This window comes from Cucurbita pepo, chromosome LG03 (genome assembly GCF_002806865.2).
Source record: "Cucurbita pepo subsp. pepo cultivar mu-cu-16 chromosome LG03, ASM280686v2, whole genome shotgun sequence".
In the NCBI taxonomy this organism is placed as follows: Eukaryota; Viridiplantae; Streptophyta; class Magnoliopsida; order Cucurbitales; family Cucurbitaceae; genus Cucurbita; species Cucurbita pepo.
The window spans coordinates 13,077,503-13,103,725 of NC_036640.1; the positions used below are offsets into that span (position 1 = coordinate 13,077,503).

At 35.6% G+C, this 26,223-nt stretch overlaps 6 protein-coding genes and 2 non-coding genes across 33 annotated transcripts; 3 read left to right on the forward strand and 5 right to left on the reverse strand.

Annotated features, from left to right (window-relative positions):
- Positions 1–713: 713 nt before the first annotated feature.
- On the reverse strand, positions 714–3,910 carry LOC111791834 (actin-depolymerizing factor 7-like). Of its 11 annotated transcripts, XM_023673324.1 has the most exons (6): positions 3,814–3,910; positions 3,654–3,704; positions 3,388–3,543; positions 2,510–2,570; positions 1,031–1,296; positions 714–924 (listed from the first exon to the last, which is right to left on the reverse strand). In XM_023673324.1, exons 4-6 carry the CDS (start codon positions 2,561–2,563, stop codon positions 774–776), a joined length of 471 nt encoding a protein of 156 aa, XP_023529092.1. In that variant the 5' UTR covers positions 2,564–2,570; positions 3,388–3,543; positions 3,654–3,704; positions 3,814–3,910; the 3' UTR covers positions 714–773. The 11 variants fall into 11 exon arrangements, with proteins under 11 accessions (XP_023529092.1, XP_023529093.1, XP_023529097.1 ...); XM_023673325.1 differs by lacking the exon at positions 3,388–3,543; XM_023673329.1 differs by lacking the exon at positions 3,388–3,543 and adding an exon at positions 1,386–1,863 and having other exon boundaries at positions 3,654–3,910.
- Positions 3,911–4,025: 115 nt separating this feature from the next.
- On the reverse strand, positions 4,026–4,097 carry TRNAC-GCA. Its single transcript has one exon. It is a non-coding gene; the product is annotated as a tRNA-Cys (tRNA).
- A 79-nt stretch (positions 4,098–4,176) lies between these two features.
- Positions 4,177–4,247, reverse strand: TRNAC-GCA. The gene has a single exon. It is a non-coding gene; the product is annotated as a tRNA-Cys (tRNA).
- Positions 4,248–4,648: 401 nt separating this feature from the next.
- LOC111791881 lies at positions 4,649–6,230 on the forward strand. Its single transcript, XM_023673383.1, has 2 exons — positions 4,649–4,822; positions 5,873–6,230. The coding sequence occupies exons 1-2, from the start codon at positions 4,706–4,708 to the stop codon at positions 5,993–5,995; spliced, it is 240 nt and encodes a 79-aa protein (XP_023529151.1). The 5' UTR covers positions 4,649–4,705; the 3' UTR covers positions 5,996–6,230.
- Positions 6,231–6,566: 336 nt separating this feature from the next.
- LOC111791880 lies at positions 6,567–8,687 on the forward strand. 2 transcript variants are annotated; one of them, XM_023673381.1, is made up of 3 exons: positions 6,567–7,199; positions 8,070–8,132; positions 8,215–8,687. In XM_023673381.1, the coding sequence occupies exons 1-3, from the start codon at positions 6,956–6,958 to the stop codon at positions 8,430–8,432; spliced, it is 525 nt and encodes a 174-aa protein (XP_023529149.1). In that variant the 5' UTR covers positions 6,567–6,955; the 3' UTR covers positions 8,433–8,687. The 2 variants fall into 2 exon arrangements, with proteins under 2 accessions (XP_023529149.1, XP_023529150.1); XM_023673382.1 differs by lacking the exon at positions 8,070–8,132 and having other exon boundaries at positions 6,655–7,199; positions 8,215–8,677.
- A 118-nt stretch (positions 8,688–8,805) lies between these two features.
- LOC111789765 (F-box/kelch-repeat protein SKIP4) lies at positions 8,806–12,304 on the reverse strand. Of its 2 annotated transcripts, none has more exons than XM_023670447.1 (3): positions 12,204–12,304; positions 10,249–10,766; positions 8,806–9,505 (listed from the first exon to the last, which is right to left on the reverse strand). In XM_023670447.1, exons 2-3 carry the CDS (start codon positions 10,728–10,730, stop codon positions 8,911–8,913), a joined length of 1,077 nt encoding a protein of 358 aa, XP_023526215.1. In that variant the 5' UTR covers positions 10,731–10,766; positions 12,204–12,304; the 3' UTR covers positions 8,806–8,910. The 2 variants fall into 2 exon arrangements, with proteins under 2 accessions (XP_023526215.1, XP_023526216.1); XM_023670448.1 differs by having other exon boundaries at positions 12,167–12,269.
- Positions 12,305–13,176: 872 nt separating this feature from the next.
- Positions 13,177–20,806, reverse strand: LOC111791647 (acyl-CoA thioesterase 2-like). The gene is made up of 17 exons (XM_023673053.1): positions 20,652–20,806; positions 20,442–20,534; positions 20,003–20,070; positions 19,848–19,929; positions 18,976–19,022; positions 18,740–18,865; positions 18,241–18,318; positions 17,252–17,339; positions 16,469–16,581; positions 15,941–16,003; positions 15,802–15,857; positions 15,128–15,232; positions 14,973–15,029; positions 14,650–14,751; positions 13,676–13,724; positions 13,531–13,599; positions 13,177–13,455 (listed from the first exon to the last, which is right to left on the reverse strand). The coding sequence occupies exons 1-17, from the start codon at positions 20,665–20,667 to the stop codon at positions 13,378–13,380; spliced, it is 1,290 nt and encodes a 429-aa protein (XP_023528821.1). The 5' UTR covers positions 20,668–20,806; the 3' UTR covers positions 13,177–13,377.
- Positions 20,807–22,217: 1,411 nt separating this feature from the next.
- On the forward strand, positions 22,218–25,098 carry LOC111791648. 14 transcript variants are annotated; one of them, XM_023673057.1, is made up of 7 exons: positions 22,218–22,858; positions 23,408–23,602; positions 23,688–24,057; positions 24,248–24,313; positions 24,370–24,532; positions 24,615–24,753; positions 24,835–25,098. In XM_023673057.1, exons 3-7 carry the CDS (start codon positions 23,880–23,882, stop codon positions 24,994–24,996), a joined length of 708 nt encoding a protein of 235 aa, XP_023528825.1. In that variant the 5' UTR covers positions 22,218–22,858; positions 23,408–23,602; positions 23,688–23,879; the 3' UTR covers positions 24,997–25,098. The 14 variants fall into 14 exon arrangements, with proteins under 14 accessions (XP_023528825.1, XP_023528827.1, XP_023528826.1 ...); XM_023673059.1 differs by having other exon boundaries at positions 22,218–22,849; XM_023673067.1 differs by lacking the exon at positions 22,218–22,858 and having other exon boundaries at positions 23,004–23,602; positions 23,688–23,787; positions 23,997–24,057.
- Positions 25,099–26,223: the final 1,125 nt, after the last annotated feature.

The following is a 26,223-nucleotide window of genomic DNA, read 5'->3' on the forward strand; positions in this document are numbered from 1 at the left end:
TTGGAAAATAAAAGAAAATAAGTTTATATTATTTTGTAAATTTTAATATATGATTATCTAAATATTATTTAGTATCTAAAAATATAATAAAATTTTAAACCCACGTTCGTACAAAAGAAAAATAAATAATTATAAATTTCTATTATTTTGGGCTTTGTCTGTTGTAATAAATATGTTGCCGCATTTGCCCCCAGCACCCCACCATATGGTCCGGACAATTAATAGAACTGCACTGCTGGATTTAAATTTTATTTTTTATTCTGAATAGAAAGAAAATATATTTTTCAAAAAAAAAAAAACCATTATAGTTAAAAACAAAAATATATTTTACTCTAAAATAAAATAATTTTTATTTATTTGAGTAAAATAAAATAGATTGAAAATCATTTACTTCTTTATAGTAAGAATTTAATTATTGTAATTTAAATTTAGTAATAATTAGTTTTTTATTGTTAAGATTTAATAGGATTATTTAAATTTGAAAAGGAATTAAATTCTTAAAAAACCTAATTAATTCCAAACGGGTTAGAAACCTAATTAATCAGAAAAATAAAAAATTAAGAGATTTAATAGACAAAATTCTAAAAAAAAAAAGAAACAAATTTAATTTTTATATATACCATTCCAAATTCTCCATTAAAGTAACTGATGGGAATTGAAAAGGCTTGGAAAAAGAAACAGCATAAAAAACTACATTATGAAAATAAAAAAGGTAAAAATAATATATAACTTTTTATTGGAATGAAAATAGTTTTTATTTTTGTTGGATGGATTTAGAGAGCTCTTGCTTTGATGATGTCAAAGCTCATCTCACTCGGATCAGTTGCCTGTAATTCAACTTGAATTCCATCCAACTCTCTCTTGAATCTATCCTTCGAGCTAGCATATAACATCTTACTTCTTATTTTCGACGTGTCGGGTGACCTACATAAACAAATCACAAAATTTTAAGCCGATAAATTACATTTGAAAAAAATGAGATAGGAGGAATGAGTTAGGATGATATGAAAATGATGTGGGGAGATAATACCAGGCAATGAAGTAAATCTTGCTCTTCTGACAATTCTCATCGGTTGTGAAATCAAAATCAAAGACAGCATAACGGCACTCATTGGCAGGGATGGAAGCGGTGAAATCCGCGTAGGTTTCATCGTGACCACCGACCTTCTCTACCATGACCTGCTGGATCTTCTCATCGATCTTGAACACTATGAACCTGTATTTTCTCTTGGTCTTCAGATCCAAAAACTTGAGCTTGCACTCATCGTGCACTGCCATTCCTGATGATGAATTTGCCTATCAAGATTGCAACAAAACAAAACATCCTTCTCAGTTTTAGAACAAATGTAAGAGAAACTCAATCAAGAACAGAGACAGAAACATACCATAATGTCTGATTTCTGATGTCCCTCAATGAAACAGAGAGAGAGAAGAGAGAGAGAGAGAGAGAGATTTCGTGATTTATTTATGTATTTTGGATATCTCAAACTCTCCTTAGCCTTTGTCTGGTCTGACTAGCCTTGTAAGGTTCATGTCCTTCACGTAAAAGGGTTGTGATTTTGAAGCTCTTAACGTTGTTATATTTAAGGTTATTTTGACCATGTCTTCCTCTTATTTGGTTGGCCATATACCTCGCTGTTTCTGTTGCAAAATAACCCATTCATACAATACCTAATCTGCAGCTTAAAGAGAGAGAGAAAAAAGACCTGCCTAAATTTTGCCCTTTAAATGTTGAGAGCATAATCTTCAATCTGTTCTGCGGCTTTATTTCAATTGTTTGTTTAGATCTTTAGAACCACACACACATGTATGTATCTGCATCTATGTATGTGTATGTATATATGCCTGTATATTCTACAAAACCTTAAAGAGATGAAAAATTATTTATATATACAAGTGCTAAAACCACTTGGAACTCTACTAGTTTGTAAAATAAATCAGAAATGAAGTTTTCAAGAAAGCAAAATTTATATATGAATCTCTTCTATAGAGAACGTGAATGATGCGTTACTCGAATCGTACCAATTGAGTACATACCAATTGAGTACAAGTATGACAAGAAGATGGGTAATCCTAAATCTATATATCTAAAATATTCCATAAAGAGAATTTGTGGGTCTTCTTAGGGGGCCTAACAAAAGAAAAAATAAAAAGTGATAAGGCTCAAGAGACTTAAAAATAAGCAAAGATAAATAAGCGCAAGCGGCTCAATAGCGCATGAACTCTTATCAAGTTTAGAGACTAGAGGTTGAGCGCAGTAGATCTAAAGAGTATCAAAGTGAAGTGATGAACATGTCAAAGACGAGGCAATGAACACGAGCCCAACATAACCAATGGACGTATAGTTTCTTACTTAAAAACCGAGTTTTCATTGAAGAAAAGCACAAGGGCATACCAAAAAGAACAAGTGATAGAGCTTCTATCCTAGGACTCTGGAGATCTAACTTAAATTGTTCTGACCATTCAATCAACGCACCATAATGAGGCAAATAATGCAAAGGAATTTTACCAAGATTTTCTCCAAATCGAGGGGTTTATGGGAACCCTGAAGATTTGCCACCATTGCCAATCTGTGGAGAATGAGAATATAAATAATTCCATCCAATCAAACAGCACAACACGTTAAGTCAAAATGCATTCACGTTAGAACAGTCTACTCATGAAGAAATGAAATGATTTGAAACAGCTGGTATATGATTGTAGATTGAGAATGAACTGGTTTACTTTTTGTTTGTACACCTAAGAAAGAAAGAGAGTTTCTTGACAGAGGAACAAGCTTTCGAGTTCAACTGATGGAACATTTTTTTTTTAATACATTCTAGCTTCTCTTACTAGATGATTGAAGATTTTTTTTTAGCTTATTGCCTAGAATTGGAAGATTGCAAGTTAAATGGAGGATGAAACGACAATCACTTCCAAGAAACATGGATCTTACACAGAAGAACAAGAAAAAAACTGGCCGCTCCTGAGAAGAAAGGTTTAAGTAACAAAAAGATGGGCGTTCAAGGGAGTATTTCAAGAATTGAAACATCAAACTTAAGAGAACAAATTGGTGGATTTATACCCCTTCAGAGTTCAGGAATGAAAAAGAAATTACTCCATAAAGTACTGATGTGTAAGAATCTCTTATAAATTAGATTCGAATCTGGAGTTCAAGAGATTGAAGAGTGAGTGGAAGATCAAAGTTTACTAAACATGGAATATTTTCTTTCTATCATGAATCACAAAAACTAAATAAATATATCAGCTCACCAATGCAGGTCCTAGAAATATACACATCAAACCTCATTTATCAACTCGGTCTTCACTTTTTTTCCATTTGAAATCCTAAGAACATAATTATGCGAAAATAATAAGACATTCAAATGGAATCAGTAGAACACTCACATGTTCAACCAAGGCAAGCAGATTTTGTTTCATATCGATCGAGTACTGCCTAATTGCCCAAATAATCATGCAGTAGGAAGTCATTGAGCTTCTCAATCCTAGTGGACAAAACGCTGGTGGATTTCGCTCTTGGAATAAGTGAAAATTTCTAAATTACTACGTGAAAACCAAAAAGGAAACAATAATCAATCTCTCCATCTTTCTAACTCAACGAAGCAGAAAATTCTACTTTTCTTGATTCAAGAGAGAGAGAGAGAGAGAGTTACTTTCATCTTATTCTTCTTTGCTTGGAGCTTCTGCGGCATTTTCCTTTTCTTCTTTCTCCCCCGATCAATTCGTAGAAACATTGGCATAAGAACCACGAAAAAAATGAATGAACTGGAATAAACAAATGATTCTACAGATTAATCCAAGATTATAAGTTACTTTGAAGGTGGAATTCATGTCGCTTCTTCCTGCGCGCGAAAGATCATTCTTCTTCGGTATATCGTTGGCCCCCGCCGCCAGGAATTTCCAAACTGATTTGCCGCGGGTCTCCGTCTTCCTAAATCCTTGCCCGAATTTGTTTATAAACCGGGTCTGCTCATTAACCCGACTCAAACCCGACGACCTCTTGAAAAAAAAAAAAGGAAACAATAAGGGCCCTACCGGGTTCGAACCGGTGACCTCTTGATCTGCAGTCAAATGCTCTACCACTGAGCTAAGGACCCTTTGATATCGATCAAATCGGGTTTTTGGTTGATCATTTATTAATCGACGGCCTCTTTGAAAAAAAAAAATGAAACAATAAGGGCCCTACCGGGTTCGAACCGTGACCTCTTGATCTGCAGTCAAATGCTCTACCACTGAGCTAAGGACCCTTGTTGTCACGAAATGTCACAAAAAAGTAAAATAACCTGTCTTAATAAATTAATTAACTGTATTTCAATTGTCTAAATTTAGTCAATTTAGTCTTGATAAATTTAAAATTTAGTTTTTCTAAATTAATTTTTTTATAAAAATTAGTTACGTAGTACTAATAATTGCAATAAAATATGATCTGTAAATAGTTTTTCACCATTTATAATCGAATTAACAAAATTAAAAGTAGAGGGAGCAAAATAAAATTATAATTACAATTAATTTATATATATATATATATATATTAATTTATTTAAACTATAATCAGATTCATATTTATAATAAAAAATAATTTAATTGTATTCTTATTCTACATTAAATTTGAGATTAGACCACCGAACGATCCCAAATATCCCTATATAAACCGGAAGCGGTTTATATAGCGAACAAGCGGAAACGCGATTTCTTCTCCGTCGAAATGGTGAATCCGCGAACAGACAAGTTGCTGAGAAGAACAACTATGGTGGCCACTGTCACTGCTTCATACTTTCTCTTAACCGCCGACTATGGCCCTCAACCCAATTTTCTCGATCCTGTGAGTTCTCTAAGCATCTCTCCCTCAAATTTTTTATTATCTCTCTGGTTCGAAGCAGTAGGATCTTGGATCTTATGTAGGTTAGTTTCTTTTTACTATTCAGCAACCCAGGGATTTTTATCGTGTCATTGACGCGGATTTGTTGGTGTTCTTTTGTCTGTATTTTTCTGATGTGATTTCTGTTTGTCTATTATGGATTCCGTTATCTAGACATTGATGAACTTCCTCTTATCTGTATTCTTTTCAAGCGAAAAATGAATTGCGTTTGCAGTGACTTCGTTTCTTAATCAATTTTTCTTTTTATGCAACTCGTATAGTGTAGTTCAAGCTCTTGGATTTCCAATCATATTTACTCGCTTATTGTTCTTAATTTTTGTTGCCAGTGTATCAGTTGTCGTATATTTCGCCTTGTACTTGATTTAACGTGTAGAACCTAGGTTTTCTACATTCTTCGTCGGTCTTGTTTTCCTTGCTAAATTTACCATTGTTTAACACGATTTATGTTTAGTTTATGAAATTTTCATCCATTGTGTTATAAATTTGTTGAGGCTTTAACATTTCAATGCACTGAGTTTAAATTAGATGGAAAATTTCCTTCCAATACGTTGTCAAATTGCTGAGAGTGAACATATACGTTCATCTGATCTCTTACAACAATCTGAAGTTTGTAGGTTTATGAGTTGCTAATTACCATTTGTTCTTGTTTTTGAGTCATCAATTTCAATGAAATTTATACCTTGCTAGATTTGTCTGTCGCTCATAATTTCTTGATAGTGAAGTGAGATATGAAAACTAAGAGTAAAGAGTGAAGTTTCCCTTTCTATTCAGTTAGAAGCAAGAAGACTTGGCATTTAGCATATTAATAACATAAGTTTAGGTGACAATTAACATGGTTTTACTTCTACATATTAACAACTGGAAGGCATTAGACATTTCAGTTCTTTGCCATAACAATAACTTATTGATCTACCAGTGTTCGATCGAATTTTCAGATGTCTAGAAGATTGTTCATATTGTTCTGAGTTCTAATGGCCTAATTTGGAATGGCAGATCAAAAAGTTTATACTGTCAACAGAAAGTTCTATTAAGGGTTTCATCTTTGGATCAAATAATCAATCTCAAGGAAGTCAAAGTGAGAAGCTTGGCTCCAATGGTGTCAAGGACAATCCATGATGCGTAGACTCGAGGATTTGGTTACGGTTTTATGCATACATATCTTGAATCTGCAGTTTTTGTTTATACATTTCGTGAAGCGTAGGTCGAGATCAAGCATGAGTAGACCTCTTGGAGGAGACGAATAATGCAGTTTGTTAGATTCTAAGGTGTTGAATGAGTTTGTTATTACCAACTTCATTTAGCATCTTAACCTCAAGAGATTCAAAATACTTTGCATATTTTGGAATTGCTATGATATCATATCAAGTGGTTCTGAACTCCTGTAGAAAAAATGAACATTGCTCTGATTTAGGAACTTTAGAAGTGAAATGTGGTTCTGTGCTGGAATGGTGAGTCAGCCCGAGCCCACGGGAACGTGCTTTAAAACCGTGAGGCTGACGTCTATACGTCACGGGCCAAAGTGGACAATGTTTGTTAGCGTTGGGTTTGGGCTATTACAATTTTCTTATCCTATACAGAATGAAAGGAATCCAATGATGCTTTCCCAAGAACAATGAAGTTGCTATTTTTGCTTTGAACGAAAGGAGAATAGAGGTATTAAGAAAATGGATTTTTCGACGATCTAAAACTTCAATCCCTTTTGAGGGCCAAATACCTTTGATCGTGTCGGTGTCAAAGAAAAATGAAAAAAAAAAAAAAAATTCAATTCAAAATTAGTTAATAAATAATGTTAGGTGGGCCTATGATTGGGCCGATGGGCCTATTGGTTTACATTCAAGTTTCATCAATCGGGCTTCGAGACCCGACTGGTTGAAGCGCGGGCTGTGCACTTCTCTTCTAATCGATTTCACAATCCCATTCCATTTCCATGTCGAACTCTCAAACTTCAAAATCCATTGCGCTCCAAAATCCCAAGATTAGCATTCCATTCGATTCCAACACACAACTGAATTTCGTCTCTCCCTCTGATCTTCCACTCCTACTTCTCTAGAAACTGTCGTGGTTTCAAAACCGAACATGTCCCCAGACAATCCCGGTGAAGACGCCGGTGTTTCTGGATTTGAATCCCAAGAAACGGAGCCTCACTATGAGGTTGAAGAGCTGGAGCTTGAAGTGAATCAAATAGCTCAGAGGATTCATCACTACAGATCCTCTCTGTCGGCTCAGCTAAAGTCCTCCTTTTCGTTACTCGAGTCCTCGAGGCCTCTCCCCATTGGAGCCTCGCACCTGGAAACATCTGCTTCTCGTCCGGATCATGAAGGTCGGATTCTGTGCCTCTAATTTTATTTAGTTGCTTCACGTTTTTCTTTCTTTCTTGCTTGGAACTGGTAGATTTACTGACTGAGAAAATGAAGTGAAAGTTTCTTTGTTTTGAATACACATTTAGAAGTGTTAAATTGGGGCGAGTGGAATGCATGTTGTTCTGAATTATTTGATAGAAGGTTTCTTTTGGCTATTGAACAAGGCAACATTATGTAACCAGCGAAGGCTTCTGCCTAACCAAACTGTCTTTCTGTTTCATTTCCTTCTCTGTTCTTCCTGTAAATTGCATTGGGTGAAGGCTTCTGTTCTTTTGTTGGTTGTAGTTTATAAAGTATGATATTTGTTGATTGTTCGTTTAAGTTCTTAAGAATATTTGATGATATTTTTATATGTTTAATTTATGATCTATGTTCAAGTGAGTTTAGTTCTCAAAAGTGAGCATAGCTCAACAGTTCTCGACATGCATTTCTTCTCAAAATTTTAGAATCAAATTCTCATCCCCACTTGTTATACTAAAACAATGAGTGAGTTTAGTTAGACGGTAACTCCTCACTACTTTTGAAGCTTTTAGGCCATTTGGGAAAGCACACCATTAAATCGAGCTAGTTTTTCACTATGTAGGCTGTTCTTGCTGTTTGGGGGTGAGTCTATCATCCTCAGGGGGTAATTCTTTCAGTAACAATCATTCTAATGCAGCTGTTGCATCACAAGTTAAAAAAGAAATACATAATTCTTGCTTTAAGCCAAGGGTGTTAGGCAGTCCTATGGGAGCTCTGAGTTGAAAGAAATTCTAGGATTTTACTAGATGATCTTTTTGGTATACACTTTTTGTATTTTTGTTGATTCGGGTCATTTTTTGCAATAATAGATGATGCATATTTCGATCGATTATGCCAACCTATTATCGAGCAAGTATTAACTTTTTGGACTTGTAAGTGAGCTTATTGTATGGCAATGAAGCATTATTTCCTACAAACTTGTATTCTGATTGAGAAATCACTCTGTTTATGCAGATGATGAACAAACCACCACAAGAGGTGAAGGCACAGTTCATGAAGAGGGATTAGAAACTGCGAAGAAGATACAGTTGCTTGAAGATAAAATATCAAGTAATATCATCCTGATCCCTACAGTTCTTAAGAGGATGAAAGACTGTATTTCAACTATTGACAATTTGGCTTCTTATAATGGGGTCATTCATCCTGCATTCAAAAGGAAAAAAACTAGCTGAATTTAACTCGTACCTGGCTGTTACTTTACAAGCAATTCTCGAGGGTAGTACGGTTATCGAGTTAGACGTGTAGTGTATTGATCTTTACATTCTGTTGTCGAAAGGGCTGATTTCTCAACCATTTGCTTCCTGGTATGTAACATAACCTCCTGTCTATAACGTTATTGAAGACAATAGTTTTCCATCTGTTGCTGTATAAAGTTCTTGAAATATTGAAATAGGAAGTTTTATGCCTATTCCTTCAGCTTCTCTAAAGTTTTACTCCTATTTGTTTCACACGACACAGCTTGCAATTATCGATATCATTCACGAACCTAAAAAATGTAACTTTCCTGCGATTATAATGATAGGAACAAGAACTTGTATATATTGATAAGAGAACATTAACAAAGAGTATCAATTCTCCAATATTTCATTGAAAGAGTATATACATTATGGTATTGCATAAGGGCAAGTTTGTCTATCAGGTGGAGGCAGCTTAAATTGTTACACATTTACAGGAAAGTACATCAACATCAGAATCTAATCTTGGTATAGAGGAACTCACCATCAACCCTTCCATAGTCCTTGCGTTGTCCACATTAAAGATGACGCTGCTGAGTCCCTTCCCCACGACGACGATTCTTTTCCCGACAGCGACGAGTTGACATGGCGGTCTCGTTAGAAGGGCAGAAAATCTCCCCACTGGAATCCATTCCTTGACTTCATTGTTCCACATCATCAATCTGGTTCCAGAACTTTGATCCAAAACATAAAGAGTTTTGTCTACAATAACCGCTGGACCTCGCCATCCCGAAACCATTTCTGAGTCACTGTGCTCCCACGTTCCACTCGATGGGTCGTAAACCAGAGCATAAGCTTGAGAGTCCACAGAACGTTGACGGATATAAATCTTTCCATCCATCACAATCGAACCTTCAATTTCGTTCGGAATATTTGTAATGTCCAAGCAAGGTTCCCATTTGTTGGTGCATGGGTCATATATGTCCCAAGAATGTCGATCACCTGAATTGGAACATAAGCCCCCAATGGCATAAAGCTTTTCATTTAAGACTTCACAAGCAAAGTAGCACCTGTATATGATGATGATACAAGCATTAAGGTAAACTTCAAATGTCCAAATTTAGTCTTTACATTCACAACAAACTATAAGATTCGTCTAGACTTGTAACGGCCCAGGCCCACCGCTAGCAGATATTGTCTTCTTTGGGTTTTCCCTTTCGGGCTTCCCCTCAAGACTTTAAAACGTGTTTGCTAGGGAAAGGTTTCCACACATAAGGGGTGTTTCGTTCTCCTCCCCAACCAATGTGGGATATCACAATCCACCCCCCTTCAGAGCCCAGCATCCTTGCTGGCACTCATTCCTTTCTCCAATCGGTGTGGGACCCCCACCAAATCCACCCTCCTTCAGAGCCCAACATCCTTACTGGCACACTGCCTAGTGTCTACCCCCCTTCAAGGAATAGCTTCCTCGTTGGCACATCGTCCGGTGTCTAGTTCTAATACCATTTGCAACGGCTCAGGCCCACCGCTAGTAGATATTGTCCTTTTTGGGCTTTCCCTTTCGGGATTCTCCTCAAGGCTTTAAAACGTATCTGCTAGGGAAAGGTTTCCACACCCTTATAAAGAATGTTTCGTTCTCCTCCCCAACCAATGTGGGATATCACAAGACTATGAGTTACGCTTTAAATTTTACCAAAAAAAACTGTCTCTATTAAGTCTTCCCTCTAGAAATTTAGAAACGTATTCACTTTGTACCTTTTCTTTTTAACGTAAATCATTATATTGTCAAAGGGTATGTGTGGATAATCATTACCTAGCAGATGACAATGGCGCAACTGAACTCCAGCTATTTGTGGAAGTATCATAGCAGTAAACTTCATCAGTAGCATCTTCAGACCAACTGCAACCACCTAATAAGTAGAGCTTCCTTCCCATTGCTTCAAACCCCATACCCTTCCTCTTAAAGCTGCAAGATGGTAAACTTTTCATCTGTTTCCAACGCCTTTTTGACGAGTTAAGATCCAACACATAACACGAAACTTGTTCAGACTTGTCTCTACACAAAGCATATATCCAAGTCTCAGCAAGATCATTCTTTTCACGGCATGAATACCACTCTTCGCTGTTCACAAGATCCTTCCATCTCTTTGAGACAGATTTCAGATTATGATGGTATTTTCGAGGAACCCTTGAGAGGATGGAAAGAACAATGTCATCTGGCAGCCCAGGTATCAGCGATCGCCCTGTCGGTGGGACCAATTCTTCAAGACCACTTGGACCTAAAACACTGTCCATAAGTCCGATCGAGAAGTTTAAGCCATTAAACGACTCCTGAAAGTTCAAAAAAAGAATGAATATTGCTCAGAAATCCTGCATCAAAGAACTCAGAAGAGTACAATTTATATTCCTTGAGCTTAACAAAGCATGATAACCACCACAAGCTATTTCAAGCCACACAATTAGGAAGTCCATGAATCTGTCAAAAATAATCCGAAATCATTACCCTTTTGACAAAGAGTTCAAAACATTCCAGAAACAATTTCACAATTCTAAATTTGTAATCTAATCATCTTTTACGACCCATTTTCTGATCATTGTTACCAATTGGGCTTAGCTTATGTAATTGTTTTATCCATTTAACAAAAATGCGTCAAGCAGAATGTCTCAGCCACATTGTTTGAAGCAGCAGCATGTTCAAAATAAGGTATACAACATGCGCTTTCAACCAGATCATTGAAGAAACAACAATCATTTCAGTTAATAACATTATAAACTGAAGTAATGTTATCGTTCTAAACATAGTAAAGCATCTTTGAGTATCCCTGTAAGTTTATCAAAAGCTTCTACAACCTACGTTTTCCTATTCTCTCGTCTGACTTACGTTCTTCATATAGCATTCAAACCAAATGACTCTATGAAATTACATTATTATTATTACTTCAACATATTGCAAGTAACATACGAGAAACGAGAGAGCCTTCTGATTCTATTGGTGCTTAAAACAATTAAGTATTCTCCATATTACTATATCTCCAGAGTCAATAACTTTAAAGGAACTATTGAATTCAATCACTATTCTTCAGTTTTCCGTTGAGATATTTAAATTGGATCCGTGAGCGAGATTAGGGTTTGTAGTAAACTAAATTGATTACTTCCAATCTCGTAAATCAATAGTTCAAACTGCACTCAAAGGTAGGAAATCTCTCAATTTTATAGGAACTTCCCAATTACTTCAGAAACTACATCTAACCTTGTTCACCTACCTTGAAACCCATCCTGATATTAAGAAAGTCATCAAGATATTAAGGAATTGCTTGAGAAAACTTGTTTTTTAAGGACAGAGGTTCAGTGAAAATAACTTTGAAAAATCAACTTACAAGCAAATTGAAAAGTAGTTCGTGAAAACAATTTCAGCAGCAAAAATCAAACCATTGTTTTCAAAAGTCTTCCAGAAACAAGCCATTACAGTTTCACTTTCCATTTCTAGTTCCCTGAAGCTGTCGTATATCTATCTAGAAATTAGAACCGAGAACTATTTGATCTTTAATTCCAACAAATCGTCACATACTAAATGGATCAAGCAGGACCGATTGAAACCATAATCTGATCTCAAACACAGCCTGCATTGCACATACAGAACGAGAATTATCTAGTTCACCGAGGTTAACAAACAAATCAAACACTGAAGGCATCAAAAGATAACAAGCCAAGAAAATAGTTCGAATCAAAACCTTAAATCTTAAAAGAAGATGAAAATGTCGAACTCACCGGAGAAATTGATTCGAAAATTCATGGGATAGATCTGATGGTAAACGGAAGGTGCTCGTGAAAGGAAATCAGACGGAAGCACGCAAAGGCAAAGCTGCGTGTGGGGGTAGATTTGTAATTAGACCTGCTGAGTTTTTTTTTTTTTTTTTTTTTTTTTTTTTTTTTTTTTTTTTTTTTTTNAATACGGATGTCGAAAACTTTAGAAAGAGTCTTAGGCTTCTAAAATAAAATTTGTGTCATAAATTAAAAAAAAAATCAAAATCAAAATAATTGGTGGGTTTGACCTAAATTAAAATTCTATATTTAATAATTCATAAATTTTTAAAAAAAATTAAAAATTTGGTAGACTAAATTTGTAATTTTAAAAGTTCGGACTCTAAATAGTTTATGAATTAAATCATACCTGGATTTGATTTGATTTGATTTTATTATTATTATTTTATTTTGTTAAATTAAGAGGCAACATTGTTGCATTGTGTGGTTTGATGATTAACTAGTTTGTTTCAATATATGGGTTTATGTTATATATTGTTCATAGTTTGGAGAGTACTTGTGAAATCAACGAGTATTGGATACTAATGTAAAGCAAAGTTTTAACTATGATTTGCTAAGTTACGGCAAAGCAATATGCTATTAAACATATTTTTTCTACATCGTTTACATTTAGTGTTTAGTCTAGTTTGGCCGTCGGTATAATTTGACATCGTTTAGAAGACACTCTAAATCAAAAGAGGAAAAACGAACTTTTCTCAAAAGTCAACTATAAATAAATGTGATACATTCAATCTAAATATAATTTATTTTTACCATCTAGAATGAAACTATACTAAAGTTAGTCGAAGATTTTAGCTTTCTTTCGTACAAAACATAATGTATCGTATTTTAAATCTATATCACGAATCCAAAATCTATAAACGAAAAAATATATGAAGAAACTAAGAGAGTTTCGAGAGAGGAAAGCAATCACCGCACATCTAAACACGAAATACCATAAACATAGTTGTATGCTGTATATAGTTATTGTTTTAGATATTGAACCTTTGAAAGCTCACCATAATATTCTGCTAATTTGGAGAAGGGAAAAGGAATGTAGTCTGTTTTTTCTGCAGCCATTCATATGGACAAATAGTACAGAATAGTATAGGTTGAAAGCTACCACATTAGATGACACACTTCATAGCTTTGAGGCTGGAGACGACTTGGGCGCTCTCGCCTTCCGAATAACGCCTTCTTGAGTCAACGAGACGACGAGCTGCTCATTATTTGCACAATTCAGTTCCTGTCATAACAGATAGAGAAAGGAACATATGGTAGTTAGCTTCGTTACCTCGCCCTTTTGGTTGAACATCTCGCCCTTAATGAAACAGCGCGTGCTGTAGGCAGTAGGCGCGTGCATCTGTTCATGCTTCTGTTAGTATATTTAGAGCACAAACAAAACTTCATGAAATAAATACTTCATTCATTCTACTTACCACAAATAGCAGCCAGTCGTCAGCTCTTAAAGGTCGGTGAAACCACACCCTGAACAGAAATGAATGCAATGGAGGCATAAGTTTTGTTCTACATTTGTGGCAATGATAAAACCATGCGTATGTATTTCTTACACTCACAGCCAGCTCTCACTAATCATGGAAGAGGCATTACGTGTTAGGAATCACGACCTCCACAATAGTATGATATTGTCCACTTTGAGCGGTCTTATGGCTTTGGTTTGAACTTCCCCGAAAGGCCTCATATCGATGGAGATGTATTCTTTACTTATAAATCCATGATCATTCCCTAAATTAGCCAATATAGGACTCCCTCCCAACAATCTTCAACAATCCTTCCCTCGAACAAAGTACACTATAGAGCCTCCCTCGAGGTCTATGGAGCCCTCGAACAACCTTCCTTTAATCGAGACTCAACTCCTTCTTTGGAGTCCTCGAACAAAGTACACCCTTTATTCGATATGTGAGTCACTTTTGATTACACCTTCGAGGCTCACACTTCTTTGTTCGACATTTGAAGATTCTATTGACCTAAGTTAAGGGCATGACTCTGATATCATGTTAGGAATCACAACCCTCTACAATGGTATGATATTGTCTACTTTGAGCATAAGCTCTCATGGCTTTGCTTTGGGCTTCTCCAAAATGCCTCATACCAATGGAGATGTATTCCTTCCTTACTTATAAACTCATGATCATTCCCTAAATTAGCCAATGTGGGACTCCCTCTCAATAATCATCAACCTTACATTCTTACATTCCAAGAACTAGTTATAAAAGCCCATAAGGACTTCACATTATTGACTATACAAAAAATAATTGCACTTGTTTTTCCTTGGATCCCCCTTATATTGTTTCATTTTTCTTCAATAAAAGTTGGTTGTTTATTTTCTTCTGAATTGACTGTCAGCAACTGAAAGTAAAAGAATTGAAAATAATATCGTTGAAGTACTTACGAGTGATCCAAGCTCACGGAAGTTGCCCTCAAACCCTTCCTACGATGGGGATTCAAGCCTGCTGAAAGAAACATCAGATCAGAAGTGTATGCTACTACACACCTGCACAGAGCAATATGAATAAAACATCATTTTCTGCGTATTTCAAGCAAGGATTTCCTAGACTAGAAATTTTTTTTAGTCTCCTTTCAAATCTCTCATTTATAGAGGTAAGAAATGTGCACTCAGATAATGGCAATAAGAGAGAAGAACTATGTCGAAAGTTCTCACTTAATCTTCACATCAAAAAGGTTTTCAAAACTAAAAGCCATTAAGCTGCTTACCTGTGCAAGGCTTGATCATCTGATAGTGTTCCTTTTGCTCTAAACCAATACTTCAAACTGCAACATAGTTCAAGACGGTTCTATAAATCCAATGTACCAACGGCATATGAGAAATATACTATTATTAACTGAGATGAGAAGTGTAACCAGGTTACCTGGGAGGAGATTTGGTCTGGTCCGTTGCATTATTAGGCTCACAAAATCGTAGATCAATTGGCCAAGGAATAAACGTCTTGGAAGCTACCTTGTTACGGTAAGTCCTGATATAACCAATAGTTCTTGTGAACTGTTTCTACGATAGACTAATTCTTATCCAAAATGACATTATCAGCAGTTACACACTTAATATGAGTCAATGGACCAAGCACGCCTCCATATCCACCATGTAAACGCATCTTTGTTATTATTTTTTGCAAAACAAACATTTAATATAAGACTATCACCGAGTAAGTCTCCATATCCACCTTGTAATCACCCTACCAGAAGAAATTCAAAACTTCTGCAATTGATGCTTTTCAATTACAAACTTTATATAAAATGGAAATTCCAGAGGAATACCGTAGCTGATTCTATTAGTAAACCAACTAGACCTGATTTCACCAAAATTTAAATGACTTAATACATCCAGGGCACGGCATGACCTAATCTATATCAAATATCGGAATAAAGGTTTCTGTTATTGGAGCACATAAAGCTACCATAAAAATGAACAGAACCAATGGAAGAGCTACTTCTTCGCAGGAAGAACAAGCAAGAATTCATCAACTAACTTGCATGATCAGAAAGCTCATACAAAGAAAATCTAAAATGGACTACAGAAAAATCTTACCTAGGAAGAGATGGATTTGTAAGGCGTCTCTTACGCAAGTCTTCCATTGATACAAGCTGTAATATAATCAATATTAATATCCAAATAGAAATTCTCTGGTGGAAATTATCTTACACACAGTTAGCAAAATTTTAGTCACCTTATCTGGAGATGGCACAGATGGCATTTTTGGAATCTGGTGGTCGAAGCCTTCTTCTTCTGTCTGCAAATAAACCGTTGCAGTCTTGGCAATCAAAGTATTGTAGTGAAAACTAAAGAAATGTCAAACAATGTAGAATTTTTCTCTCATTACTTAATTTACTAAGATCCATCAAATTCAAAATTTGGATGGAATTATTCTGGGATAGTTTTCATGCCATGTTGGAATTCATTTGGAGTTCCCCACAGATAATTAAGACTGTTGCTCAAAATTGGCCATATTGACTTCTACAAAAGCTCTTCCAGTTATTCTATAACTTTTGTTATTTGCATAAACGATTTATTATCTAGGAGTCCTTCGTGTTCATTCAAAGTTGTGATAGCGAATTTCATAGGTGTTTGGAAAATTTACTAGCTTGGAAGATCGTTCCAATAATTCTACCATACATATCTTCATCCTGCAAGCCTATATCATAATGGTAATCAAAAAAAAAAAAAACCACCCAAAAGTGCACAGATTGCTAATTACTTGAAATGAAGCGAGCAATGTAAAAATGATATTTCCTTTCTGTATTGCATCCACTTTCCGGGTAGAAAAGCTGTTTCCATCACGCATACGGTGAACTTGATATATAATCGGCACTACAAAAGCAAAGAATGAATGGTTATCGTCCTTTTTCAACTTCAAAGTTATATTTACAGTCTAATTTAAGATTGCTCTATTTTTCTCACACTATCTGAAGTATGTCAAATAGATACGGAAAGTGTCCCATAGTTAATTTATTCATGAAAAGTCCTGCTCTCCATGTCGAAGATGTATTGGTGCGAATTTCTTATGGTGACACACAGTTATGCAGTCGGGTTCTAAACTGCAGAAGGTACTAAACTATCGGTATATACTTCACGCACACTTCAATCTATAATCAGAAAGGCAATAATCATAGAAGCGTATAAAACCAAGGGTTCAAGTCAGTGTTGAAAAATCCAAAAGGTAAGAGGAAACCAGCTTGCACAGCTTTGGACAAATCACTAAATGTGACACAGAAATTTATCCTTGGATGAAAAAACACTTTATCCTGAAATCTCCCCATACTACAATTTTATGAGAGGGTAAGGTATTCTCTAGCAAATTGCCACCACCGTGCAAATTAATTTAATTGAAAGTGAATTATCATCAAACGAAAATGATGAAGATAGGAAACAAATGTGTGTAAGCACGCAAAGATATTACCATGGGCTTAGATATTACAACTGGGTGTCTGTTATCTGAGAAATAAAAGCATTCAGATCCAGCATAAATTGTCATACTTACTATCACAATCCCCAACCAGAAGAAAATATGCATGCAAACTATGAACAAACTTGAGAGAATCAACAGTTTTTGACGCTGCTGCCAGTGCCTGTAATATGTATGAATTAGAAGTGAATTTCTGTGTATCAAGAAGCATTAACAATATTCCTATAGTTTTTAAGCCAACATTTATCAAGTAGTTTATTAATGTGAATACAAGTAGCCAAAATGAGCATAGCTCAACTATAATTAACATATATTTCTTTCCTTGAGGTTGGATGTTCAAAGCCCCGTATCCCAAATTCGTGGTACTCAAGAAAAAAAAAAACACATTAATACAAGCAACAGATCTTGAGACATGCATAGGCTGTTGAGATATGATTCAAAGTATTCAAAATGAAGATATGATTTGAAGTAGTTGAGATATGATTCAAATATTCAAATATTCAAACTACCAAGATTTTAGGAGATTTTAGGAGATTGTTAGTAGATTTGAATTTATCTAGATTTGCATGATTTACTATTTCTGGTTCAGTGTATTAGGTATAAATACTGAATTGTGTAACCCTCTAGGCATCAAGTCAGTAGACATTAATAAAGCACTGCAGCTTCTATCTATTTTATCTATTCCTATCTCTTTCACTATCCCTCTTTCCAACATAGGCTGCTAAATCAGTAGAGACGTAAAAAAAATTGATATTTCCCTCAAACCTTTTATACTTAGAAAATATGCTGTTATGATTGGCAAACATAAAAACAAAGTACAATATCAAGGGTATGCGATAAAGCACCAGATTGAAATCAGAAAGAAAAATTTTGAACTGCACTTAAGATTAATTGATTCACCTGTCAACTACATTGAACATTTGACAATGCAAAATCCCAACCTATCCAGGACCCTATACTTTGAATTCTATAAAACAATCACTCTAAAAGCTATCGATAGTGCTTTATGACGAAAGAAGAAATAAAAATGATGGTGCAAAATCAGGGAATATATATATGTATACCTGACCAACTAGCTGCCCACCAAAAACCTTTCCAAATTTTGGAGCCTCGGGTAAAGTAATCCCTTGGAATGTATTCGCCTCCAAAGAATCCAAAAATAAGGAAGAAATAGAAGCAACAATTTTAGGAAGCTTATAGGCAAAGAAAACAATAGAATCAACTTTATTGTAGTTCTATGATTCAACGGGAACAAGTCAACCACAATTTTTCTCATAATTTTCCTTTCAGTAAGTGTAAATCTATGATTCAACAGGAACAAGGAAACACTCTCATTCTCAGTTTAAGTAGAACGAAATTTATTGATCTTCTTTTTATGCAGTAATATTCCAAAGGAGGTGATATATAAAAATAAAACGACCTTTGATATTTCAATAACATTCAAAATGTTTCTACTAATGAATTAAAAATAATCTTTAGTTTAATTAAATAATTAGATTCATGGCAGTTGGGAATGTGGGCACTACTTGCGAAAAGTAAAATCGTATTCAAGAAAAAACATACTTCCAGAGGCTCTAACTGCAGTATTTTCTCAACAACTGCAAATGTATCACGAGTTCTGTCAGCATTCCAGATGGACATTGGATTTAACAATGAATAATGTTCCCGAGGTAGGACCAAACATGTTAGCTGCCACAAACAGAAGCACATAGGTAGGTAAACTATGTAGATAGCATAACATCAAGAACAATGCATTTTGCATGTAAAAGAAAAAAAAATGGAAGGCCTAGACGACCTACCTTAGACAAAGCAACTATATCAGGTTCCTGTACAGATCTTGAGGTTCCTGCAAAAGCAGTTGATTTCATTTCTAGTTTCCAGGCTCATCACCAGAATTGCATATAGCAGGCAAAATCCACAGGTTGTTTTCTCAGCCCGAGATGAGAATATAGTTGTAAGTGTACATCAAATTAAACACATAACATAGCATATACAGATGGGTACATTAATGAAATCCATCACTCATTTGTTATCATCTCAAAGAAGAAAGACTATACGGCAAAGAATGGACACAAGAGAACAATCTAATGGAAGATTAGGAAAACAACCCAAGCCCAAGCCCAAGCCCACCGCTAACAGATATTGTCTACTTTGGTCTGTTACATATCGCGTCAGCCTCACATTTTAAAACGCATCTGTTAGGGAGAGGTTTCCACACTCTCATAAGAAATGCTCCATTCTTCTCTCTAACCGGTGTGGGATTTCACAATCCACCCCAACGTTCTTGCTAGCACACCTCTCGGTGTCTAGCTCGATACCATTTGTAAGAGACCAAACTCAACGCTAACAGATATTGTCCATTTAGCCCGTTACGTATCGCCGTCAGCCTCAAGATTTTAAAACGCTTTGTTAGGGAGAGGTTTCCACACCCTTATAAGGAATATTTCGTTCCTCTCTCCAACCGATATGGGATCTCACCGGTAATCTGGTATGATCCAATACTAGGTTATAAAGACTTTCTACAAATGATTGCTATTCGGAAAAGTGTGGAGAATACGATGAGTTGAATAACAACGCAGAAATTGTAAGGAAACTTCCTGTTTAATAAATTTGACAGAAGTTGATCTCACAATAGTGCATAAAAATGATAAAATACTGAAAATATATTTACCACTATCAAAATAGTCATAACGCTTTAACTGAAATTCTGGACGATTTTCTCCATCTGCATCACCGCAACCATGTACTTCGGCCTGTAAACCATAAGAGAAGCTTTTTCAAGACCAACTAAACTTTCAACAACTGCAAAATTCCGAAGAAGGTTACCTCTCCCTCCCATATGAAATAGATTCCAGCTCCTGTTTCACCCTCACGAAGAACGTAATCTCCACTCTCTGAAAAGACAATGTCAAATTAAAATTATCATATTACAACTGCTACGCTAGCTAATGAATTTGAAGTTACAATAGCCTCCACACCAATTTCTTGTCCAATGTAATCGCCATAAACTCAAAAAAACCTCAAGTTTTCAGTTAATGAAGCATTTAAACTTTGAATATACTATCACACTGCTGTGAGTTCGATTGTTTCCAACAATTTTCATCAGACAGGAAAGAGAAACGAAGACTTCAAAGATAAATCACACATCGGTCACTACATACTCAATGGATCGAGTGGAAGAGAAAAATATTGATTCATTTCATCAGCTGATTACAGATTATGATAGACCAAAAGTTATAAACGCATTGTGGACAATCAAAGTTACCGTAGTGCTTGACGACGGCCACTTCAGCCACTGCCCTTAGAGACGAACTAGGCAGCTTCTGTAGCAGCGGAACACATCCAAGAAACTCAATCACTACAAAATCAAATTAAGAACATCGAAATTGCGCGCGACGGAACAAAAGTGAAGTGAAAACAAAAAAAACAAAAAAAAAAAACAAAAAATCTTGATTCCGATTACAGTTCGGCGCACCTGATTGTAGGTTCATGGTGCTCGAAACATAATCGGCTCTTAGTTCAATAGTAGATAACAGAAAACGAATCAGTTCGGAGTATAACTGTTGGATGAAGATGATCAACGGAATTATGAATTCCTCCGGGCTAGTTCATCAAACATGTTATAAGTACTTAATATAATAAACAATTTCTTTTTTTTTTTTCTTGACCAATCAAATTCACAAAAAAAACAAAAATATGAAATTATACCAAAAAAAAGAAAAAAGAGTTAATTTGGTTGAAGATTGAAATATTTGGACTCACATATATATCATATTTATCTTAAATATTAAATATGTATCACTAATTAAAAATTATTGGATAATTAGATTAAATTGTGAAATCAACCAAATTTCACTTTCCAAAATTGAAAATAATTGATGTAATTGTTGGATGAAAGTCCGAGCTAATGTAAGGAATGATCATGAGTTTATAATCAACGAATATTATCTCTATTGGCGTGACGCTTTACCGAGAAGCCCAAAGCAAAATCATAAGAGATTATGCTCAAAGTGGACAATATCATACAATTGTGGAGAGTCGTGTTCATCCAACATGGTATCACAGCCATACCCTGTGGACAATATCATACCATTGTGGAGAGTCGTGTTCATCTATCATGATATCAGAGTCATGTCCTGTGGACAATATCATACCATTTGTGGAGAGTTGTGTTCATCTAACATGATATCAGAGTCATGCTCTATAAATAATATTATACCATTGTAGAGAGTCGTGTTCATCTAACATGGTATCAGAGTCATGCCCTGTAAATAATATCATACCATTGTGGAGAGTCGTGTTCATCTAACATGGTATCATAGTCATGCCCTGTAGATAATATCATACCATTGTGGAGAGTCGTGTTCATCTAACATGGTATCAGAGTCATGCCCTGTAGATAATATCATACCATTGTGGAGAGTCGTGTTCATCTAACATGGTATCAGAGTCATGCCCTGTAAATAATATCATACCATTGTGGAGAGTCGTGTTCATCTAACATGGTATCAGAGTCATGCCCTGTAAATAATATCATACCATTGTGGAGAGTCGTGTTCATCTAACATGATATCAGAGTCATGCCTTAAATTTAATCATGTCAATAGAATTCTCAAATGTCAAACAAAGGATTTGATAAAGGGGAAGTATCAGATAAAAGTGCATTAATTGGGATCCAATAATCGAGGCAATGCATGGAGGAGTAAACAAAACAACATACCTTATAAGACGTTGTGCCACTTAGGCATGCGTGAAAAATGGTTGGTATGATACTCCGCACGTGCCAATATAGACACATATTTATTTTATGAAACTTTTTTTTCAATAATATTTAAATAAATAAATAAATAAAAGTTGTATAATACTAAAAAATAAAAGTTGATCGTAGATTTTAATTCTATATTTAAATAAACAATAAATATATATTAATCACAATAAATAAATGGAAGCTTTTTATATTAATATTTTACTTGGATTAAAAATAAAGATTTAAATCAATATCTTAGATTAATTTAAAAAAGAAAAATATTATTAGCAGAGCTGTAACTTTCCGAGAAGCTGCAGACATGGTTGGAATGCGATGCGAGGTTAACTCTCTTCTTCTCTCTCTCTGGATTCCGCTGGTTTTGCATTTCATTCTGTCGGAACAATCCTCAAGCTTTTGTCAATGGAACGAACATTTGGTATTGATTTATGTTGTGCTTTTCGGGATGTGCACGCAACCTGTTTGTCAAAAGTCCCAAGAGAAAAATTTATACGATGCGTCCTATGATCGATGCTTCTTCAACCAAAATTTCATGCTCAACTAGAGGACGTAATATCTTTGACGACTATATCATTGATTTCGGTAAGAACAGGACAGCCAGAATCTGTTTTTGCCTTCTTCAAGATGATGCTCGCAAATGGGCTCAGGCCAAATCATGTGATGGTGCTGAGTGTAATAAGAGCTATTGATGCGTTAAGCTGGGATTCAATGATTGAAGGTGGTGCATGGAGGAGTGATCCAAATGGGTTTTGTGTTAGAAGTAGCAGGATTTCGTTAGCCGTTCTTGGGTTTTATACAATGCGTGGAGTGCCATGATCATGGCATTCTTGAAATATCGTCAGCATAGTGAAGCTTTGGATCTTTTCAGAGCCCAGTGGGATACACAGTCAGGGAGCTCAGCTAAACATGTAAGCATTGTAAGAATTCTACCTGCTTGTGCTGATTTTTGTGTTTCTGTAAGATCTCAAGTCGGTTGGAGAGAGTAACGAAACATTCCTTATAAGGGTGTGGAAACCTCTCCCTAGTAGACGCCTTTTAAAAACGTGAGGCTGACAGCGATATGTAACGGGCCAAAGTGGACAATATCTACTAATGGTGGGCTTGGACTATTACAAATGGTATCATAGCCACACACCAGGCAGTGTGCTAGACGCCGGACTCCTAAGCGAGTGGATTATGAGATCCCACGTCGGTTAGAGAGGGGAACGAAGCATTCCTTAGAAAAGTGTGGAAATTTATCCATAACGGATAAATTTTAAAAACATTGAGAAGAAGCCCAACTGGGGAAGCCCAAAGGGTAAGCCCAAAACGGATAATATTTTCTAATGGTGGACTTGAGAGGTTACTTACAGTTCTATCTTTGGGTAACGAGATACATGTGAGATACATGTGTTTTCAATGGGAATGGATTTCTATTATAAGGTTAACATCTAGAACTCGCTCATGGATATGTATTTAAAATGTAGAAATTTTGAGGCATCAATTAGATCTTTGAAGTCGTTGGTAGGAGAATTATCTCGTGGATCGAATATCCCAAGGCAAGAACACTTGTTTTAGATTTGAATCACTTCACAAGCAAGATCGATCTTATCAAACTTGAATGATTCAACCTAAACTACATAGAATTGCGAAAAAAACTTAGCTATTGGCTAAAGAAAAAGGTAAGAACACATAGCCCTAGTGATAAGGAATCACTCGGATGAACTTTTCTAGGCATCAATTAGTTCTTACTCTGCTTTATTCCAGTTGGAACTGTGCTCAGTGTAGATTGGAAAAGGAAGGTTGCTTTTCATTTCCATGTCAAGAATCCAATTGAAAAACTGATGGATGCAGGGAAATTTATCAGGTAACTCATACAGCTGAGTAGTAACTTCAACGCATCCATGTTATTGATGATCATTGAATTCCATTAAATGTTCTGAGTTATCTTGAATTTCAATGGAATTGATGGTCTTGGTAGTTTTTTATTTACTTGAAACATCACCACTCCATAACATAACCTATCTATTTATGCTCTTGCTACTTCAACCTATCCAATACGTAAAATTCATGAAGGGTGGGATTCTTGAAGTGTTTCTTGTCAATGCCAGAGACATCAAACACACCAATCTGTTTGGTATTATCTTCTCTTATAGACTTGTTCTTAATGTTAACGCGGGTTGAGCCTCAACCCGAGAAGTACTTTTTGTCCGTTTAGAGCATTTTTTTTTTTTAGTTTAACAATTGTAATAGTGGGATTGATCTGTTGACCTTTGAAATGATTATTAGCGTCTTATTCATATGCTCAGATTTGCTTCTCGTTTTAGGTTCCCGGGCATATTATGTGATGGTAGAATGTGGAAATCATGAACATAGAACAAGAGTATCATCAGGTTGGCTCCCCTCTGCCCTTTTCTCGTATGGTAATTTGTAATGCTTCCATGGTCAGGGCTTTCACTATGTTCTGTGGACACAGGTAAACATGAGAAGGTTTGTTGGAATGAGAAGTTTTCATTCGAACTCCCTTCATCTGATTGGAAGAACATAACTCATATCAAGTTCAGAATCATGCAAACAAAATTTCTGAGCAATGAATCTGTTGGTGCAATAGTGTATGAATCTTTCATGCTTCTGCTTATTTCTTTGAGCAAAAATTTTCTCCATGTTTTACATATTTCGATACGAAAATAGCAGAATCTACCTTGGTGGAATAATTTCAGAGGGATACGAAAGAGGATTCATAGAAGTTCGGCCAGCTCCATACAACGTCGTGCTCGAGGAGGACGACACTTACAAAGGAGAAATAAAGATAGGATTCAAATTTTTCACCAAAGTAAGATTTATATACAAAATTTCCTTATATCCATCAGAATAGTTTTTCTTGTAAGTTACTGCAATCTCTACACTTCTTCAGGAAGAAATAGTTCAGATGGAAGCAAGAGAGTTCATTGCAGATGTGAAGCAGGAAAGGAAACCGATCTACGGCAAGGTTATGAACTTGTGGACAAATGTATGGTTAAAGTTATTGTGCCTCTTTGGCTACAAGAATTTTTCCAGTGGTCGAAAACAACAGTGAACTCATGATATTATGTCGGGTCGAAAACAACAGTTTCGGTTTCTATTTGAGTTTTCTTCTTCGTAATAAAAAAGATGTCCAATGGATCATATTGCATTCAAAGAGTTCTTACGGCTCTCCTATCAACACTATAGGGACGAGAGGTTAAACATCGACCACTTTACAATGATACTCTATCCACTAATCGATACTCAAATTAGAACAGACAAGCAATATCAATAAGATATATTACTTGTATCATAAGACACTGATATTTGGTTGTTGGAGGATGAAAGTCCCACATGGCTAATTTAGGGAATGGTGATGAAAGTCTGGCTTATTTGGTCTTTTTGGAGAAGCTCAAAGCAAATCCGCGAGAGTTTATACTCAAAGTGGACAATATCATACCATTGTGTGGAGAGTCATGTTTATCTAACATGGTATCAAAGCTGATCATGGTAACCTTCCTTGAAGGCTGATCATGGGTTTATAATCAAATAATACTCTCTCCATTGGTGTGAGACTTTTTTGAAGAAGCTTAAAGTAAAGCCATGAGAGTTTATACTCAAAATTATAAAGAGTCGTGCTCATCTAACATTGGTCATTAGAAATTTATGTCCTTAATTCCTAACAGATAAATTTGCATCATTTCATGATTCTTAGAATAGTTTTTTATAAATAATATTCATCATCCTCCTTCATATACTATAATCAATGTATACATCAGAACTCAAAAGAAGGTGGTAAAAGCACACTGTTTATCTAAAAGAAGCATTAGAATAAACTTCCCACTAAAAAAAAAAGATGCAAACAAGTATTTTTTACTTTACAAATTTGAGAGATGAAAATACCAATAGCAGCCAATACTAAACCATCTGAAAGACTATTTCTCAAAAGTTGAATGAAAAAAAAAAGACTAAAAATACAAAAATACATTCGCCTACCGACCGTAAATACATATACATATACGAAAGCCAAACTGCAACTTCCTGAATGCTTTTTTTCCAAAAAAAAAATGTTTGAAAGCCTGCAAGAACTCAACTGGGCAGAGAGGCATAAATGCAAACTGAAAAAAAGAAGTCAAAATTGTGGGGCGTGGTGGTATATGACACAGTAGGAAGAACCTCTCAATTCCAACAGAGTTAAGATAACCAATAACCAAGGAATGGCGGTCTGTCTAGTTCACAAAATGCTAGAAATGACATCAAATATATATCTCTACAAAGCTTATCTGGAGAAAGGGGGGGG